The sequence below is a fragment of the Camelina sativa genome, chromosome 20 (assembly GCF_000633955.1).
Source record: "Camelina sativa cultivar DH55 chromosome 20, Cs, whole genome shotgun sequence".
NCBI lineage: Eukaryota > Viridiplantae > Streptophyta > Magnoliopsida > Brassicales > Brassicaceae > Camelina > Camelina sativa.
In genome coordinates, this window is record NC_025704.1 from 11,108,678 (window position 1) to 11,125,909 (window position 17,232).

A 17,232-nucleotide genomic window follows, 5' to 3' on the forward strand; every position below is an offset into this window, starting at 1 on the left:
AGCATTTTAATTACAAACGGTTTAAAATGACCAGTTGACTTGGTAGAAACTGTGACTAGCATCAAATGGAATCTTTTTGTAAACTTAGTGGAAAATATTTTACAGGTAAATGCTCTACAGTGCCCAGTGGAAACTTGAGACGTGCTATCAAAGAGAAGTTATATTACAAAACGAAGAAAAAAGAATCTTTGCCTGTGAGAGATCTTCTGCCTTCACCGGTTAAACGAGGTGGCTGAGTTATCATCATAATGACCTCTCCAAGCATTGCCACTATCACCGCCACTACAAGCTTGATTAGTAACCGGTACACCCGCAAAGTTCCCATCCAAGCTCATCTGTTGAACCTCAGCTGAAGAAAGGATCTTTATGCTCTGAACACAGTTTACGAATTCCCTGCAGAAATCAAGTTTTTAAAGGTGGTTATAGAAGAAAAAAAGGAACTTCCAACGGTCTGATGTGTGAAATTGCTCTCTACTTACTCCCATGGATCATCGCCGACGAGGAGGATGTCGTTTTCATGATCGACATAAACAAGTTTCCAGTCTGATGTTTGTGGATCTTCAAGCTGTCCTTCGATACCAAACATGCGCGCTAGATCATGCCTCAGCTCATCATAACCTCTGTAACGGTTGACGTCTATTGATCTCCCCACTGAACCTCGCTTTTGCACCTGTAGGATAATCTACCACATCTGTCAAACCGAACAAATATTCCATATTTCAACATGCAGGGATCAGAGTTAGGTCGAACCTTTGTATAAGTTCGCATTCTCTGAGTCTGAGCTGGCCACAATCCACCACCAAGAACTCCAGCATCGTTGACAGCTAGATCGTTTGAAATGGCGGGCACATTGGGGACACCAAAAGATTGAGTTCTTACAGCTGAAGTAGACATTTCTGTACCAATGTCATTTGTCACTCCTCCATAGTTTGAAAGCATGTTCTGGAGATCTTTCTGGGAGTCGTATCCCCTCGAGAGTAACGTGTCAGGAACAAAGCCATTATCAACATTAGCTCCACCGAGCAAGCTGTTCCTGGAATCACCGTCAAGGCCAAAAGTTGGAGCCAAGAAGTTCTGTTGTCTGTTGTTGTCGCCTCCATCTAAACCGTAAGAAGTTCCAGAGGCAGATGCTTCAAGATGATGATCTGTTAAACTAGCTTTGGACTTTTGCTGACCCACGAGTTCTTGTTTTAGCCTCATATCGGATTTGCTGTAAAGATCCTGAACAAGATTACCAGAGATATCAATCGCTGGATCAGGCATTAAGATCGCTGGCCCGCTTTGGCTTCTGTTGAGAAAGCCTGAAGACGAAATCTGACAGTTGTTGGTAGAAGGCGAGGTTGAAGAGGAAGGTGCATCTCCTCCATCTGTGATGCCTGAATAAGCTTTGACCCCTCCTCCAACAGGTGGATTTTGTTTTTCCTGAGGCCGGTTCACCAGCATTTGAGGTGGTTGCAATGTCGATAAGCCATTGTTCGTGCAGGACGATGGAAACTGATGACCTTGAGAGAGAGCAGGCAGCTGTTGCAACTGCTGGCTTTGCATTTGATGGTGTGGTAACTGAGACTGCGGCGAAAGAAATTGCTGCTGCTGTTGCTGTTGCTGTTGCTGTTGTAATCTCTGCAACAGCTGAAACTGCAAATGTGGCTGTTCCAAGAGACTCTGCTGGAATATCTGTTGGGCCTGTGCCTGGTGAGCTTTCTGTTGTGAAAGTATTTGCTGATTCTGCCCCTTGAGACCAGAAGGCAGACCAGAAGGCTGCTGCTGTTCTACTTGTCGTGGAAACTGCGTCTCTTGCGGCGGTACAGACATCATATTGGATGATGACTTGCTGGTTTCAATTACATTACTCTGGCTAGTGCTCGCACCTGAATGATGGTGTGCTTGTTGAAGCTGCTTAGACTGCTGTTGCTGTTGAAAGCTTTGGTTAAGGGAGTTGGACGGAGGCGTGATGACACTGCTTGCCATTGATCCAGAAACTAGCTGTGGTTGCAAATGTTGTTGCGCCTGATGCTGCTGCGCTGCTTGTTGGCCATTGTAATGCTGATTCTGAGGATGCTGAAGTTGCTGCGACTTATGTTGTTGTACCTGTTGTGGCTGTTGCTGTGGATGCGAGTGAGATTGCAATGACTGCGTTCTCTGAATCTGTTGCTGCAACGGTTGTTGATGCTGTTGCTGCACCAATTGTTGTTGTTGTTGTTGTTGCTGCTGCAGCAGTTGTTGTTGTTGTTGTTGAGACTGCGATTGATTGTTATTGCTGTGTTGTTGTTGTTGAGACTGCGATTGATTGTTATTACTGTGTTGTTGAGACTGCAATTGTTGTTGCTGCTGCAGTAACTGTTGTTGTTGTTGCAGTTGTTGAGACTGCGATTGTTGTTGCTGATGGTTCAATGAGGAGTGCAACAATTGTTGCAGCTGCTGTTGTTGGGACAAGGTAGTTGGTGGCTGAGGCAACTGGGACATTGGGGCTTGAGAGTTCGGTTTGTTATATTGGAGATTTGATGAGGACATCCCTCCTTGCGGCGTCTGAAAGCTCAGTAACTTGGAGGGATCATCAGTGCCACCAAGATTGTTGTGCAGTGCCGCGCTTGGCGATAGCATTGACGGGAAGAAACCTGGCTGTCCAGCAGCAGCAGATGGTAACTGGCCGTTCTGTTGCTGCATATTCATCCACTGAACTAAACTCAGACCAGGAAATATCGTACTTGAAGCGTCTTTCATCTCTGAGCTATTATCAAGCCATGGCATTGCTCTCTTCAGTGCAGACTCCATGTCAGTCTCATCATCTGCAAGAGCACCAGGGTTTCAGTCGTTGAGGAGATTCAAAGATGTTGCGTCGCAATGAAAATGGTACAAAGATTTTACCTGGCATTCCAGGTTGCCCTCCAAACCTAGGTCGAAAAAATGGAGGAGGACATATGTAGAAAGGAGTTAAAACAGGTTCAATGTCCCAAACTGAAACTCGACTGGGCCGATCACCAGCAGCTGACTCATCCCATCCAATCTTTTAGCAGGCACAAAAACAAGGGGTAACTAAAATGAATGGTGCAAATGTATCAAGAAAGACAAATCTGGCATTCATCATGAGTTGTACTTCAAACTACCTGAAGATTCCGCCACTGAGAGTTTTTCCATCTCACTGGATCAAGATCACTGATACCGGTAACTGTACCCATATACCGACGAACTCCACATTCTTCTGTCTCAAATATCATCCTAAACCGCATACCGAGGGAAACCTGAGCGTACATTGCTTTGGTATACTTGGCTAAAGGAACCACAAACTCAGCGGGAGCAGCCCTGCAAAAATCTCGGTTATGATTCTTCTCTCAGCAATTGCCTTGAAACAAAGCATATAGTAAGGTTAATGGAGACAAAAGGAGACACAGATCCGCCACCTTGGGTTGTAGAAAATGGTGAAAGGACTGTTATTAGCATTAGCATGAGCTGCTGCAGCAAGAACTCCGATATGCATGCTATCGCTTGATATTACAGATGAAGAAAGTGCAGGCTGTTGTCTATTTGCACGTCTTATACCCAACAGAAGTTGCGCCTTTCCATCTCTTAATTGAAAGTGAAAAAGGAGTTAGCATCTTTGACAAATAAATACCGAAAGAGCATTGGCACATTGAGATTGATATATACCTTATAAAAAGAACAGAGTCTCCAGCAAAGAGCCTTTTCGTACTGACAAACACACTCCAGCCTGTAGTTAGCAAGTGCCTTTTTGGTTGACCTGATAAATATCAACATATAGGAATACCTAAGAACAGGTTTTACTTAAAACGATTGAATAAGGTAATCTACCAATAACAAGGAAAAACCTCGGTAAATATGTCTGAAAGTCCATGTGCTGTCGTGAATATCCTTAGCAACAAGCTCCTGACAAGGTGGTTGCATGGAGAAATCCTAACAGAATATTGCCAACAATGTAAGAAGCTAATGCAATAAAGAGATACTAAATTATCAGATATATATAATAAAGCATTGTATATACACCAGAGCAGGAAAGATTTTCTCAGCTGCTCGTCGGGGTACAGAAAATCCACCGTGAGTACTTGTGTCACTCGCAGTGAGGGTTTTGCAGAAAAATTCATTAGGTTGTCTGTTTAGCTTAAGACCCATGTCAGAAGCAAGCAATGCATCTCTGTCATACTGTTCAACAAAATGCTCAAAACAATTAGTCCCTACTCCTCATATACACTGAACAATCGAGTGAAAAGCAGCAACCTACTTTGTTTACTGGCTGAAGAGTCATCTGCGCATACACCTCATCCGTCTCAGGATCAGCCTGGTTTACGATTGACAATTAGCCAAGCAGATGTTAAGAGATGTAAATGTAGAGACCATTACTGATAATAAAAGATACCATACATTCAAAGTAACATTATGAAGCATGCAGATGAGCTTGGAAGGAAGATTCGGGTAACTCGGGATAAAGTCAGTCTGCTTCTGCATTGAAGCCGCGACCTAAAGAAATAAGGAAAAGGAAAGACAGCAGCATGAAACTTCCAATCTAGAGACTCATTCTTGATCCATGAACAATACCAACAAACTTTGTGGAACAACATACTTGCTCACTGTGACCTTGAGGGAAGTAAACAACAAGACTTCCTGCTGGAGGCAACGAAATCAGTGGCCCAGCACAAGCGTGCCATAATTCTGAGTTTATATTTCTCCTTTCCCCTGCACTCACACACCATCAAAGCTGTGATTACTTCGAATATCTGGTATCATCCTTCAGTTACTACTATCAGAGAAAGAACTGCTCTAAACCCCTCAAGCTCAAAAGGCAGTTACAAATCAATACAATAGTTACTTAGCTTAGTTCTAAAGCAGATTATATGCAAAAAATCAACTCACCTATACAAATCCAGCAATGAGTTTCTACTAAAAAAGGATTTAGACCTTTTAATCAAATACTAGAAAACACAAACCTTCAACGGGATTCGGAGAAACTCCATTTGATGAAGGAGCTTTCATGATTACTGATATTTTTAACTCCTAAAGTTTCTCTAGAGGAAATAAAACCCAATAATAGTAATCTCAAATCTGAGCTTTATACAAAGCTGAGCTCTTTACGTGAGAGCTTCATCTTCAGCTTACACCTTAAAAGCCCTAAGCTTTTCACTCCAACACAAAGTGAATGGAAAACAAAGTTCTTTTCTCTTCAAGCTCCACTCTTTACAATCCAAGTTACCGCAGGGGAAGAAAAAAAAAAAGAAGTCGTTAATCGGAAATGAGGACTCCAAGATCTCTGCTTTTAAACTCCGACAAAGACTCCAATTCTTCGGAAATTTTAAGTATCTCAAAGAGATCAAAAGCCACGACTTTTCACACGCGGAATCTCCGGAGAGACAAATTAAAAAAGATTCCTTTTTTTTTTTCGTCTCAACGAACGAGGCTCTTCAACTCGAGTCAGATGATTCAGAAAGAGAAACCCAGAAACCAAAACCCACACAAGTTTAACTTGATTCAGCTGCTTTCCTTTCTTGGCGCATCAAAGAGAGAAGGGTTTCTATAAAAAGAAAATCTGGGAAAATGGATAAAAAGAATCGGAAAAGAGAAGTAACAGAATCAAAGGTAAGAAGAGATTAAGACAGAGAGCTCAAGCGTATAGAGAGAAAGAACATCAGAGTTGTCGGAAAGGGATGATCAGCGAGACCAGGACAACTACCAAAAGGTCTGCTAAAGGCACAGGAACAGCTTTTTCTTCTTCCTCCTTTTCTTTTCCTTCTCGTTTTTTTTTATTTGGGATATTTATTTATTATTTATATTTATGTTTAGTAATAATAATGCTCATGAAGCCGACATATTCACTAGCAAACTGGCCACGATAAATTTTCTTAATATTATTGTTCTCTTCAAAAAAAAAAAACTTTTTTAGTGTTTTTTTCTCTGAAAATTTAAAACTTTGATGAGTGTTTTTCATTAAGGTTTATATTTGTTGTAGAATTTAAGAGATGTAAATTTTTTCTTACTAATTTCTGAACCCAAAAAAAAGAAATAAATTACTAATTTGACTAGCAGCTATTTTTATCAAAGTGCATTAATATATTTTTGGTTGTTTCTGAAATTTCATTATATTAATTGAGATACATTTTAGGATTAATAATTCAATAGAAACCTATTCTCTGATTTCTGGTATTTTGTTAATTAAAGAAAATCGTTTAAAAAGTTTGTGAAGTTTTATTAGTTCCAAGTTTAATAAACTACAATCAAGTTCTAAACGAAAATGGAACCTAAAAATTTAGTAATGTTATGTATATGTTTCATCAATTGTAAATTAGGTTTAGGAATAGAAAAGCTTTTATGATACTTATATAGCAAATGTTTAGACATAGGATTCATTTATTTTAGAGATTTAAGTAAAAAAAAAAATTCTTCAATATATCTTTTATTTTTAATATTCAAGATATATCATGGTTTTTATGGTTTTTAAACATGATATAAGTGTGTTTTTTGAGTCTTTTGATTTGTTTTCTATGTTGTTTTTGAGCCTTTACAGGTTTTCTAGGACTTAAGCACGGATGGAGCGAAGTGAATCAATTTGGATCATTTTGGAGCATTAGTCCGGAGGAAACAAACTTGGAGCCGATAAAGAGTGATGTTGTCGATCGACACCACATTAGTGTCGGTTGACACCCTGTTTAGCCGACGAGAGAAGCCAAGTTTTGGAAGTTTTACAAAATTTCTCGAAGTTCTCCATAATTGCAAGACAAGTACCTGACATGTTTTAGGACATATAAATAGTATTTTTAGGTTTTACAAACCCTTAAGTTTTACTTTCTGCAACCTTGAGAGATTTTTGAGAGTTATTGGAGAGACGGATCTGAAATCTTTTGTAGAGAGAAGATTCTTAAACTCTTTATTTACTCTTTCAATTTCTATTGCATGTTATTCAGAATTATGTCTTGTTCTTCATTAAACATGTCTGAGTAGTTTGCTTGTTAGGTTAGGGTTTTTCACAAGGTTTTTTTGAATTATTAGATCTGTTTATTTATGATTCAGTATCTTTCTAGATCTTCATCATAGGTAGTTCTTCACATTAATTCTTGATTGATCACCTAGAGTTAATAACTTAGGAAAATAAATTGATATAAAAATATAATTGATTTTCCTGATAAAACATTTTGATGAGCAAAATTACTTCTTGCAAAGAGATTTGATTTAGTAATTTTGTGAACTATCTAAACCTGTTTTTAAAGCTGATTTTTAACCTAGAATTTTACAAAGATATATGGATTTTCTGGTTTTAAATTTAGATAATATTTGCAGTGAGAACTGATTTATTTTACAAAAGTGTTTAGAGTTCTAGATCTGATTTTAATTGCTTGAATCCTATTTAATTATTGATTTAATAATTTGTAATTTCCTGATAAATTTCCTAGACTTAGCTTTTTGATCCATTGAATTTTCACAAGCTTTTATTTAATATTTTGCATTGCTTTTTTATTTAAATTAATTTGTTTAGCTTAATTATAAAACTCTATAATTTATTGTGTAGACTTAAGTCCTTATAGAATTTGACCCCTAAATACTACAGTAATATCTTAATTTGATAAAATAACTCTAGGGTTTAATTTGAGCATATCAATTCAAAACTATCTTTCTTGGATAGTTGAATCAAGAGCTGACTAGTATTAACATCAGTGTTCTCGTTGCATAATTTGGTATTAGTCAATTTTACGGTTGTCATTCTAATAAGAAGCACATCATGTTTTGGATGTGGATGAAATATTGCTTCTTAACATAAAGGAAGAAGAAGGTAAAAGTAAAAGTATATGGAAATTTACAGTACACTGTTTTATTATATGAAACAACATGTATAATTGATATACATTGGTCGATGGTCTAAATTTAAAATTTCCCTATGTAATCTTTTAAATCTCTACCACATCAGGGGGGAAAAAAACCAGCATTTTACAAATTACATATTCGAAACTGAAAATTACACGTATACATTCAACCAGCATTAATTCCGAAGTGGAGTAAATAAGAGATACAGTCACCTCCAACTACGTTAAATATAATTTTTCTTAAGAATATAACTCGAATATAAACCATACATATTTTACAAATCACAAACTATTTGGTTTGAGGACTGATTATATACGTAGATACTTAAACTTCTAGATTGACCTCGGTTGTTAACCGTTGAAATGACCCCAAACCAAAAAAAACAAAAATTAGGGACCTCTTTGTTAGTTTAGGTTTCGATCCAAAACTTTATAATGGTTACAAAAATACTAGAAGTTATAAAAACTTATAATGAATGGATGTCAATTCAAATAAGTGGCAGCGAGTAGCGACATGATGTCCCTTAGCAATAAATGCGTGAAGAGTGAAGACAGACGTTTTGAAGATTGGATCATTGGATGAATGTAAGAAGTCCTTATGAAGTAATTTTGTGGCCTAAAGAGAACTCCCAATTATTCTTTTTTGTTTCGTTCGTAATTCTCTTATAATTACAAAAGTACTAGTAAACGATTGAAATTTATTATGAACTCCAAACTATGACTTCAATATGTTGGAACTATAACAGAGTCCAAGATTCTAGGTCGTGTTCAGTGCCGAGGAGAGCAAGAGAAATATGACGCGTTTCAGAACCGTTTCTATGTGTCCAAGATCTATATGATGTCGGCACTCGGAGGAAAGTGGACAAGCTTGTCCAAAAATCATATTTTAGCCGGTTTTAATGATTTGGACATTTAGTGTTAATATTATACGAATCTGTAACCACAACACACGCACACTGGAGTTAGATGGATTATCAGACATCTCTGAGGAAGTTTCATTCCCACCAGACTAAAGAAACTCGAATTTTTGGATTTAAGTTATACAATGTTTACTATTTTTGTATGCAATTATTCACCAAAGCGGTATATACCGCTAATACTTTAAGACAATAAGAAAGAAGTATAAATAGATACATAATCCATTTAATTATAATCTATTTTTTCTAATTATGTATTTTTCTTATATGATCTTAAATAAATAAACTCTCTCTTGATTTAAATTTAATTTGTAGAGAAAACAAAATCCATCACTACTTGTATTCTAAAGCGTACTGTACTGGGACTAGTTGACTACTAGAACGTTTAGGACGATTCCATTTTATTTTCTATGTAAGAGAGAGTTGTGGGTTAACCGTTTGACGGGTTCAGTCTTTTCTTTACTTTTTGTGGGTTTATATATGTTCCCTTTGTCGAATATTCGAACTTCTTGATAAGTTTATTTTCTTTTCACTATTAAAAAAAGAAATAAAGAAAAATAGAGAAGGCCCTCTCTCACAGCAAAACCCACCTGACGTGGTCACACTCCCACCCCATACATTGGCTCAAAGTGTTTGGTGGATGACATGAGCTGGTTTGCGCGACATCTCTTTCGCCGTGGACCTGGATTAGTCAAATCTATTTAAAGAAAAATACATTTTACAAACTTCCTTGAAATTTAAAGAAAAACATTGTTTTCAAACAATCCTAACATGCGTTATCTTATTCATTTCCCTACACCACATCATCAACAACAGTCATATACTCACCTTCATTTATTAAATTCCATATTATCTGATCTTTCAAATACTTTTAAGAAACTGTTTACAATATCAAATTTAACTTTCAATCTACTCATTAAATGTATATTGAATATTATACAATGGTATAAAGGGGTAAATTAGGAGATGAAACATTCTAGATATTTTTAGGTACAGTATTTGAGTTAATTATGAAAGGAGGAAACTAAGATCTTCGTCGTGATGAACAAGCATCAACTGGATGATTCAAGGGACCCAAAAGTTAGTTCAAAATGCTGAACATAATTGGAGAACGAGATACAGCACGTATGTAAATCAGCAAGTGAATTCATATAGAAAAAAATGCTGACCCTTGTTGAGTGCTGGCTCCTGCAGGCTTAAACGATAATTATTATGTTAGTTATGGGCCTTCTTGCTGGGCCTGGTTTCTCACGAGCTTGGTCAAACATACACACTCATACGTTATCAATTTCTTATATTTCGGATTTCAGTTTCATACCAAGACAAAATCACATGACGTACGATACGAGAGAGCTACACAACTTACAAAGTTACAAGTTTATCTTTCAATCGAATCTCAACGGATCCATCATCCATGATACCATATAGTGACATAGTATAGATTAAAAATCATTTATTCAATATACCAGAACTACTTAAAAGGACTTTGTCTAATTTCAAAAACTCATTTCTATATATAGTAGAGATTTTATATATATCTTGCAATTAAGACACTCAAATAAAAAACTAGAGAACACACACAATTAAAGACCGTTCATTAGAACGATTTAGCTCATTTTAACATCAAAGATGCACGACATGGGGTTTGCCACGTGTCTCATCTAGCTGGTTGATCATGTAAAGCGCGTTGCTCGTGACCCTCGCCACCTTGGTCATCCACTGCTTCACCTCCGTTTTGATTTCACCGTCGATACCTTGAAACCCATCAAGACACGTGTCGTCATCTGTAAGCGCAGCGCTAGCCCACGTCTGTGCATTGCTCATCTGCCACCGGAACTCCTTAGCCGAACCGCCTGAGACGCGGAGATGCTTCAAAACGCCGAGCGTACGGCTCAGCTCGTCCACCGAGTCTCCAATCATCTCCACACAGTCCACGAGTGCCCCTTTCTCCAGCTTCTTCTTCTTCCCCACCGAGTCTCTCACCGCCGCAAGCTTCTTAGCTGCGCTTTGTGCGTGGGAGAGGCTGATTCTGACGGCTGCTTGAGCTAAATCGCGGCTGTTGTTGATGGTAGGGCCGGAGTAAGATGAAAGTGTACGGACGCATAGTGATGGGTAGCTCGCGTGTTCGCAAGAGGAGTGTACGATGTCTTCACCACCATTATTATGTCGACCATGTCCCGTGGTGGCGGCTACAATGACGGTGAAGACAATGGCGGCGATGAAGTGTGTATGTGAAGGAGCCATAACTTCTCTCTCTCTCTCGGCTTAGACTTTGAGTGAGAGACCGAAACTAGGGTTATGTCTGTAAATGAAAAGGAGAGTAGTCGGTAAGAAGAATTTAAAGCCGTAGGTCCGTGGAACATTACTTAATTACCCTCAGATATTTCCTTTAGTTTTACGTGTGTACGTACAGAATATAGGGGTAAGAAGGTGAATGGACAGCATTCTCTTTCATTATGGGGGAAATGTGTAAAATTAAATGCACCGCATTTTACAGAACAGATAGAATAGTAGCCAATCCAGCGCAAAAACAAGAAAAAAGACTGTCCATTTCCATTGCGTATACATAAACTTGATAGCAAAATTTTGATTTTTTTTTTTTTTTGACGATAGCAAAATTTTGATTATAAAACTATATAAGTAACAAACAATACGAAAAAGAACAAAATTTGTGAAATTATTGGCGGACTGGTCACTAATGCCCAATTATTTCCAAAGAAGTTTCATCAGAAGTTTGGGTCCACATTTTGGTTATGAATTGACAAAAGAGCTTTCAGAGACAAAATCTTTATTTGCCATTATTTAAAATGGCTGCCACTTCTTTTGCTCCACTCTTTGTAGTTTGTATCATATAATTTGAGGGTAAATTCTATACTACATGCAATATTAAAACGAGTTAATCTTCATTCAAATTTTTTTTAAAAATTGAATTATGAAAACAAACAGCATAAATATTTAGAAGGAAAAAAAAACCTTTCAGTTGGTAAATTAGTCATTTGCTATATCAAGTACACCAAAATATATATGCCAAGTTTTTTTGCCTGTAGGAAACTTTAATGATGCTTTTCTGGAAGGACCCACTTAAAATAAAATGTCACATCTTCGTATGTTTATTATTTGGAGATCCAATTATACATAACGTGAAGTCTAATGAGTGATAGTTGTTAGTTAATGGTCTTAGGCTAGCTAGCAGCAGCCTCTTTGGTCTGCGGACGACAAGTCGACAATGTTATTGGATACCACTTTTTTCACCATATCGAATGTTTGAGAGGTTAAGCCGTTAAGGGCCGTGTGACGATGATCGAAATATCCTAATATGTAACTTCAGCAAATGATTCTGAAAATTTGTCTTCCACAAACATCTCCACAACGTCACTTGCATCAGAAAGTTAACATTTATACATGTAAAAAATTGGTAAAATATACTTCCATCTTTTAATACAAATCTTGAAGGTGGTAAGTACTAAATAGTAGCCCTGTTCGAACCTGGCCGAGTTTAAAAACCAAGACTGAACTGAACTACACTTGTGTAAAAGAATACGTGGATCAGAGTCACCACCATCAAGATTTGTATTAAAAGATGGAAGTATATTTAGAAGGATGGCCCTAGCAACACAAACAACTACACATGTGTGCATGAGTCAAGTTTTGATGGGCTTAAAAAGTACATGCTTGTTGTCAATTTTAGATTGGCCTAACCAGCAAGCAAACATACAGTAACTTGGAATCAACAATTGAATATTCTCCTCTAGCTCTCATGCGATCCTTCATTCCTTGGTTATGTAAAAAAATTTTATTTACAAATTGCAACTTAACCAACAAAAAATACATTTCAAACAAACAATTAAAGTTTCCAAAATAAGGAACTACTCTAAATTTAGACAACTCCGGCCGTTACTAGTTCTGTTGTCATCCCATAACCTTACGACATTTCCATTAATCACCGTTAAATCCACGTAACGATACCAACTGTCATCACCATTTCTCATCCTCACCACTCCTTCCCATTTCCCCCACCATTCTCCGCCACAATCACCCAAACCTCCTCCGTAGTCACCGGTAACGGCCGTTAACTCTCCGTCGATACACCTCCCACCGTCACTGTCAACGTCTACTTCGTAATACATCGTCAGCTTCTTCCCCTTCGTCACTCCGTCATCGCACGTTAACGGCTCGGTTTTCGTAATCGTTTCTTTCACTTGAGCAACCGTTTCTTTAACCGTAGCGGTTATTGATTGCGGCGTTTTCGTAACCGTTTCTTTCACTCGAGCCACCGTTTCTTTAACCGGACCGGTTCTTGATTCCTCTAACAAGACACATGCATGGCCGTCTCCGTCTCCGATGGTGGTGACTCTGATCCTCCAGAAGCTGACGGCGGCAGTAACTACAGCGATCCATGTCCAGACGTTGTTGACGGCGGCGAAAACACCGAAGCTAGCGTATTGAAACGCCAAGGCCTCTAACGGAGATTCCAAGGTCGCCATCTTAATTATCCTTTTTATATCTTTTTTGCCGTTTGGAATCCGAAAATAAGCAAAATATGAGAATGGTTCCAAGCGGTTATATAAAGGAGAGGGGATGAGAGAGATGAGAGATGGGCCGTTGGATGAAGAGCAAGTTGAGTTAGGAAAGGTAAGCCGTTGGATATGATGTTAATGTGCAAGTGGAAGTATGAATATTTTTGGTAGATGCTGAGAATCGAGAGCGGAAGATGCCTTTTGTGTGCAAGGAAGATGCGAATAGCCCAATGAGTTATTCCCCACCCCTCGAAAATTTAATAATATTAGAAAACAAAGAATTGTATAACAAACCTAAACAACACTTTCAATACGACTCTCTTTATTTTGTTGTTGTTGTGTGCTTATGATTGTGTGCATGACCGATGCAACATTACTAGGTGGAGGATGTTCCGTGTTCGTCCATCACTAAAATTACTATTTTTAAAATATATATCTTCAATATTGGTATTTCAGAGAGTGAAATATTTGGTTCACAATAGCTTAGAGTACCTCCATCAGGACGATGGGTATGCTCTTATTGGGTAAACGTTGGCATTTTTTTTTATTTTTTTTAATAATTAGAAATACAATGAGTCAATGTCAAATTACACTCTCTTCCATTTAGACACTAACTATCATCTTTATTTAACGGGAAAATTCCCAAAAAAAACACCAACTATTTAATATTTACCAGAAAAAAACATGAACTTTTTTCGTTGTTAGAAAAATACGCAGACTATTTTTTAGTTGATAAAAAATACACGAACTATTTATTTTTTCCAGTTTTTCCTCTTCTCCGTTTCGACCGTTAACGGTATTGTAACGGTGTTACTATTATTGAAAAAAATTCCAAAAAAAACACAAACTATTTATTTGTTGCCAGAAAAATACATTAACTTTTTTTTCTTTGCCTGAAAAATACATAGTTTTCCATTTCTTATTTTCCATTAACAATGTTAGAGATCATTAACTTATAACTTTCTCTGCTCTCTTGAACTTCATTCAAATTTTCACTACTGTATAGAATAACTAAAATAAGAATAAAAATACATAATTAGATTAATCGATTTATAAATTCCTGATTAGTGTTGTTTTTGGATTTATACTGACTTTACAAATTTTGAAAATTCATCAACATTTCTCTAAAATTTTATGAGATCTCCACCTTTGTAGACCTTTGTATACATTTCAAAAAATATGCATCTCTTTAGTTTAGTACCTTTTATGATGCTTATAGCCAGTGTAAATCATCAAATGGGCTGGTGTACGCAAACTTGATCGAGATCGTAGATTATAGCCATTTTGTGGGACATCAACTCTTGTAACCTAACCAGATTCACCATTTATTTATGCAAAAATAATACTAATTGAGAAATTTGGAAATCGATTAATCTAATTGTGTATTTTTGTTTTTGAATTTAGTTATCATAAATAGTAGTGAAAACTTGTATGAAGTTCAAGAGAGCAGAGAAAGTTATGAGTTATGATCTCTAACATTGTTAATGGAAAAATAAGAAATGAAAAATTATGTATTTTTCAGGCAAAGAAAAAAAGTTCATGTATTGTTCTGGCAACAAATAAATAGTTTGTGTTTTTTTCTGGAATTGTTTTCAAAATAGTAACGCCGTTACAATACCGTTAACGGTCGTAACGGAGACGAGGAGAAACTGGAAAAAAATAATAGTTCGTGTATTTTTTATCAACTAAAAAATAGTCTGCGTATTTTTTTGGCAACGAAAAAAGTTTATGTTTTTTTCTGGCAAATATTAAATAGTTGGTGTTTTTTTTGGGAATTTTCCCTTTATTTAACCACCACACTCTTTTAAATTTAATTTCTATATCATCATCATCATCATCATTGATATATCATGGTTTTTAGGTGTTTTTAGCCATGATATAAGTTTTGTTTATAGAGTCTTTTTGGTATTTTTAGAGTCTTTTGAGTCTTTTATAGGATTTAACATGGATGAGAGCATAATGGAGCTAAATAGGAGGATTTGGAGCACATTCAAGCATTGAGGCTGAGCTACGAAGTTGGGAGACATGTTCAGAAGAGTGCATCGATCGACACATCATATGCATCGATCGATGCTAGGCCAAAGACAAAATCGGAAGATTTTCCCACAAGTTTTGAAGATTTACAAAGCTGACCCAAAGTTTTTCATATTTGCATCATTAGTCCCTGGACGTTTTTAGGAATATAAATAGGATTTTTGGGTCATGTTTAGACCTAAGCTTTATTTTTCCCTGCAACTTTTGAGAGCAAAACCCTGAGAGATTTTTAGAGAGTTTTTGGAGAGAAGAATCAAGACTCCTTCAGAGAAGATTCAGAACTCCTTTTCTTCTTCCTTTAATCTCTTAATGCTATCTATTTTATTCATGACTTGTGTTCTTACAATTATGTCTGAGTAGATCTGCTTGTTAGGTTTAGGGTTTCTCATTAGGGATTTCATGGATTATTAGATCTGTTAATTTAGGATTCATTATCTTTCTTGTTCTTCACCATAGGTTGTTCTTAATGCTAGATCTTTGATTAGTCATCTGGATTTAGATCTTAGGATTATTGATTGATATGAGAATATAATTGATTTTCCTGACAAAAACCTTTGGTGAGCAAAATTACTTTTTGCAAAGAGATTTGAATTAGTGATTTTGTGAACTTATCTAAACTTGATTTTATTGCTGGTTTTTAACTTGAATTTTGCAAAGAGATTTGGATTTTCTGGTTTTAAAACTTAGATAATATTTGCAGTGAGAACTGATTTATTTTATAATTGTGTTTAGAGTTCAAGAACGGTGCTTAAATGTTGAATCCTGCTTGTTTAATTAATTGATCTGATTTTACATGATTTCCTGAGAATTTCCCTAGGCCTAGCGTTTAATCCTTCTGAATTTACATCTCTTTTATTTTCTGTTTTTGTATTGCTATTTAAATTACAATTTTGGTTTAGTATAAGTAAAAGAATATTAAATCTATTGTGTGATTTATAGTGCTTGTGGATACGATCCCTAAGTACTACAACTGATCTCTTAATTTGAGAGAGTAGCTCAGGGTTAAATTTGAGCATATCAAATTTTGGCGCCGTTTTCGGAGACTCTTTTGATTCACCATTAGATTAAAGTCTTTGATTTTGTCTACATTTTTCTTTTTCTGTTTTACTCACACGCTTTTGTTTCTTTTATCTTGTGTGTTTCAGGTACATACCTAAGCCTAGCACCAGGAAAAATCCTACTGGTCCAGTTGTTAAGCTTACAAACCAAGAGTTAGGACAACTAGAGCGTGAGAACACAAAAGCAGCCAAATCAACAAAGATGGTCAACCCAATCATATTGAGACCAGATGCGGCTGGAGTTTTGAGGGATCAAGAGGGTCATGTGTGCAACGAACTAGGCCAAAAACTTGATGCTGAAGGACAGGTTATTCAAGAAGAAGTCGTTGTGGCCGATGGGAATGCAGATGGCGTCGATCGACGCAACGATGGCATCGATCGACGCAATCAGGAAGGCATCGATCGACACAATACTGGTGTCGATCGATGCAATGCCAGAGCCGATGCAGAGAATGTTCAGAGGCAACGGGACAACAATGGAGAACTTGTCAAGACTCTTGCGGACTTCAACAGGCCAGACTTATTCTATGAGAACCGTTCCGCAATTGTCGCTCCTCCATTCCCAAGGAATGATTTTGAGCTGAAGCCTGCATACTTTGCTCTTGTTGGACATAGACCATTCCAGAACTTGCCACATGAGGAGCCTCTAGACCACATAAAGCACTTTGAGGACATAGTTACAAGCATCAAGGCTAATGGAGTTACTGAGGACTATCTCTACTGCAAGTTTTTCCCATTCTCTCTTGCTGGGAAAGCTTCTCATTGGCTAAGGCAGCTGAAACCAGGATCTCTGACAACCTGGCATGACATCAATGTGGCATTCTTGAACTACTTCTATGATGATGCCATGTCTGATGAGCTGAGGATTAAGCTCTCCACCTTTAGACAAGGACCAACTGAATCTGGT

General features: G+C 37.1%; 3 protein-coding genes across 6 annotated transcripts; all 3 read right to left on the minus strand.

Annotated features, from left to right (window-relative positions):
* LOC104770454 (auxin response factor 7-like) lies at positions 57–5,750 on the minus strand. Of its 3 annotated transcripts, XM_010494882.1 has the most exons (13): positions 4,938–5,750; positions 4,574–4,686; positions 4,375–4,470; positions 4,235–4,291; positions 4,000–4,155; positions 3,825–3,909; positions 3,646–3,736; positions 3,399–3,563; positions 3,105–3,300; positions 2,866–3,004; positions 751–2,786; positions 480–670; positions 57–393 (listed from the first exon to the last, which is right to left on the minus strand). In XM_010494882.1, the coding sequence occupies exons 1-13, from the start codon at positions 4,981–4,983 to the stop codon at positions 213–215; spliced, it is 3,552 nt and encodes a 1,183-aa protein (XP_010493184.1). In that variant the 5' UTR covers positions 4,984–5,750; the 3' UTR covers positions 57–212. The 3 variants fall into 3 exon arrangements, with proteins under 3 accessions (XP_010493184.1, XP_010493186.1, XP_010493187.1); XM_010494884.2 differs by lacking the exons at positions 4,574–4,686; positions 4,938–5,750 and having other exon boundaries at positions 213–393; positions 4,050–4,155; positions 4,375–4,448; XM_010494885.2 differs by lacking the exons at positions 4,235–4,291; positions 4,375–4,470; positions 4,574–4,686; positions 4,938–5,750 and having other exon boundaries at positions 213–393; positions 3,998–4,085.
* Positions 10,155–11,094, minus strand: LOC104770455 (21 kDa protein-like). 2 transcript variants are annotated; one of them, XM_019242070.1, is made up of 2 exons: positions 11,002–11,094; positions 10,155–10,969 (listed from the first exon to the last, which is right to left on the minus strand). In XM_019242070.1, the coding sequence occupies exons 1-2, from the start codon at positions 11,077–11,079 to the stop codon at positions 10,340–10,342; spliced, it is 708 nt and encodes a 235-aa protein (XP_019097615.1). In that variant the 5' UTR covers positions 11,080–11,094; the 3' UTR covers positions 10,155–10,339. The 2 variants fall into 2 exon arrangements, with proteins under 2 accessions (XP_019097615.1, XP_010493188.1); XM_010494886.1 differs by having other exon boundaries at positions 10,155–11,036.
* Positions 12,458–13,492, minus strand: LOC104770456. The gene has a single exon (XM_010494887.2). The coding sequence runs from the start codon at positions 13,198–13,200 to the stop codon at positions 12,583–12,585; it is 618 nt and encodes a 205-aa protein (XP_010493189.1). The 5' UTR covers positions 13,201–13,492; the 3' UTR covers positions 12,458–12,582.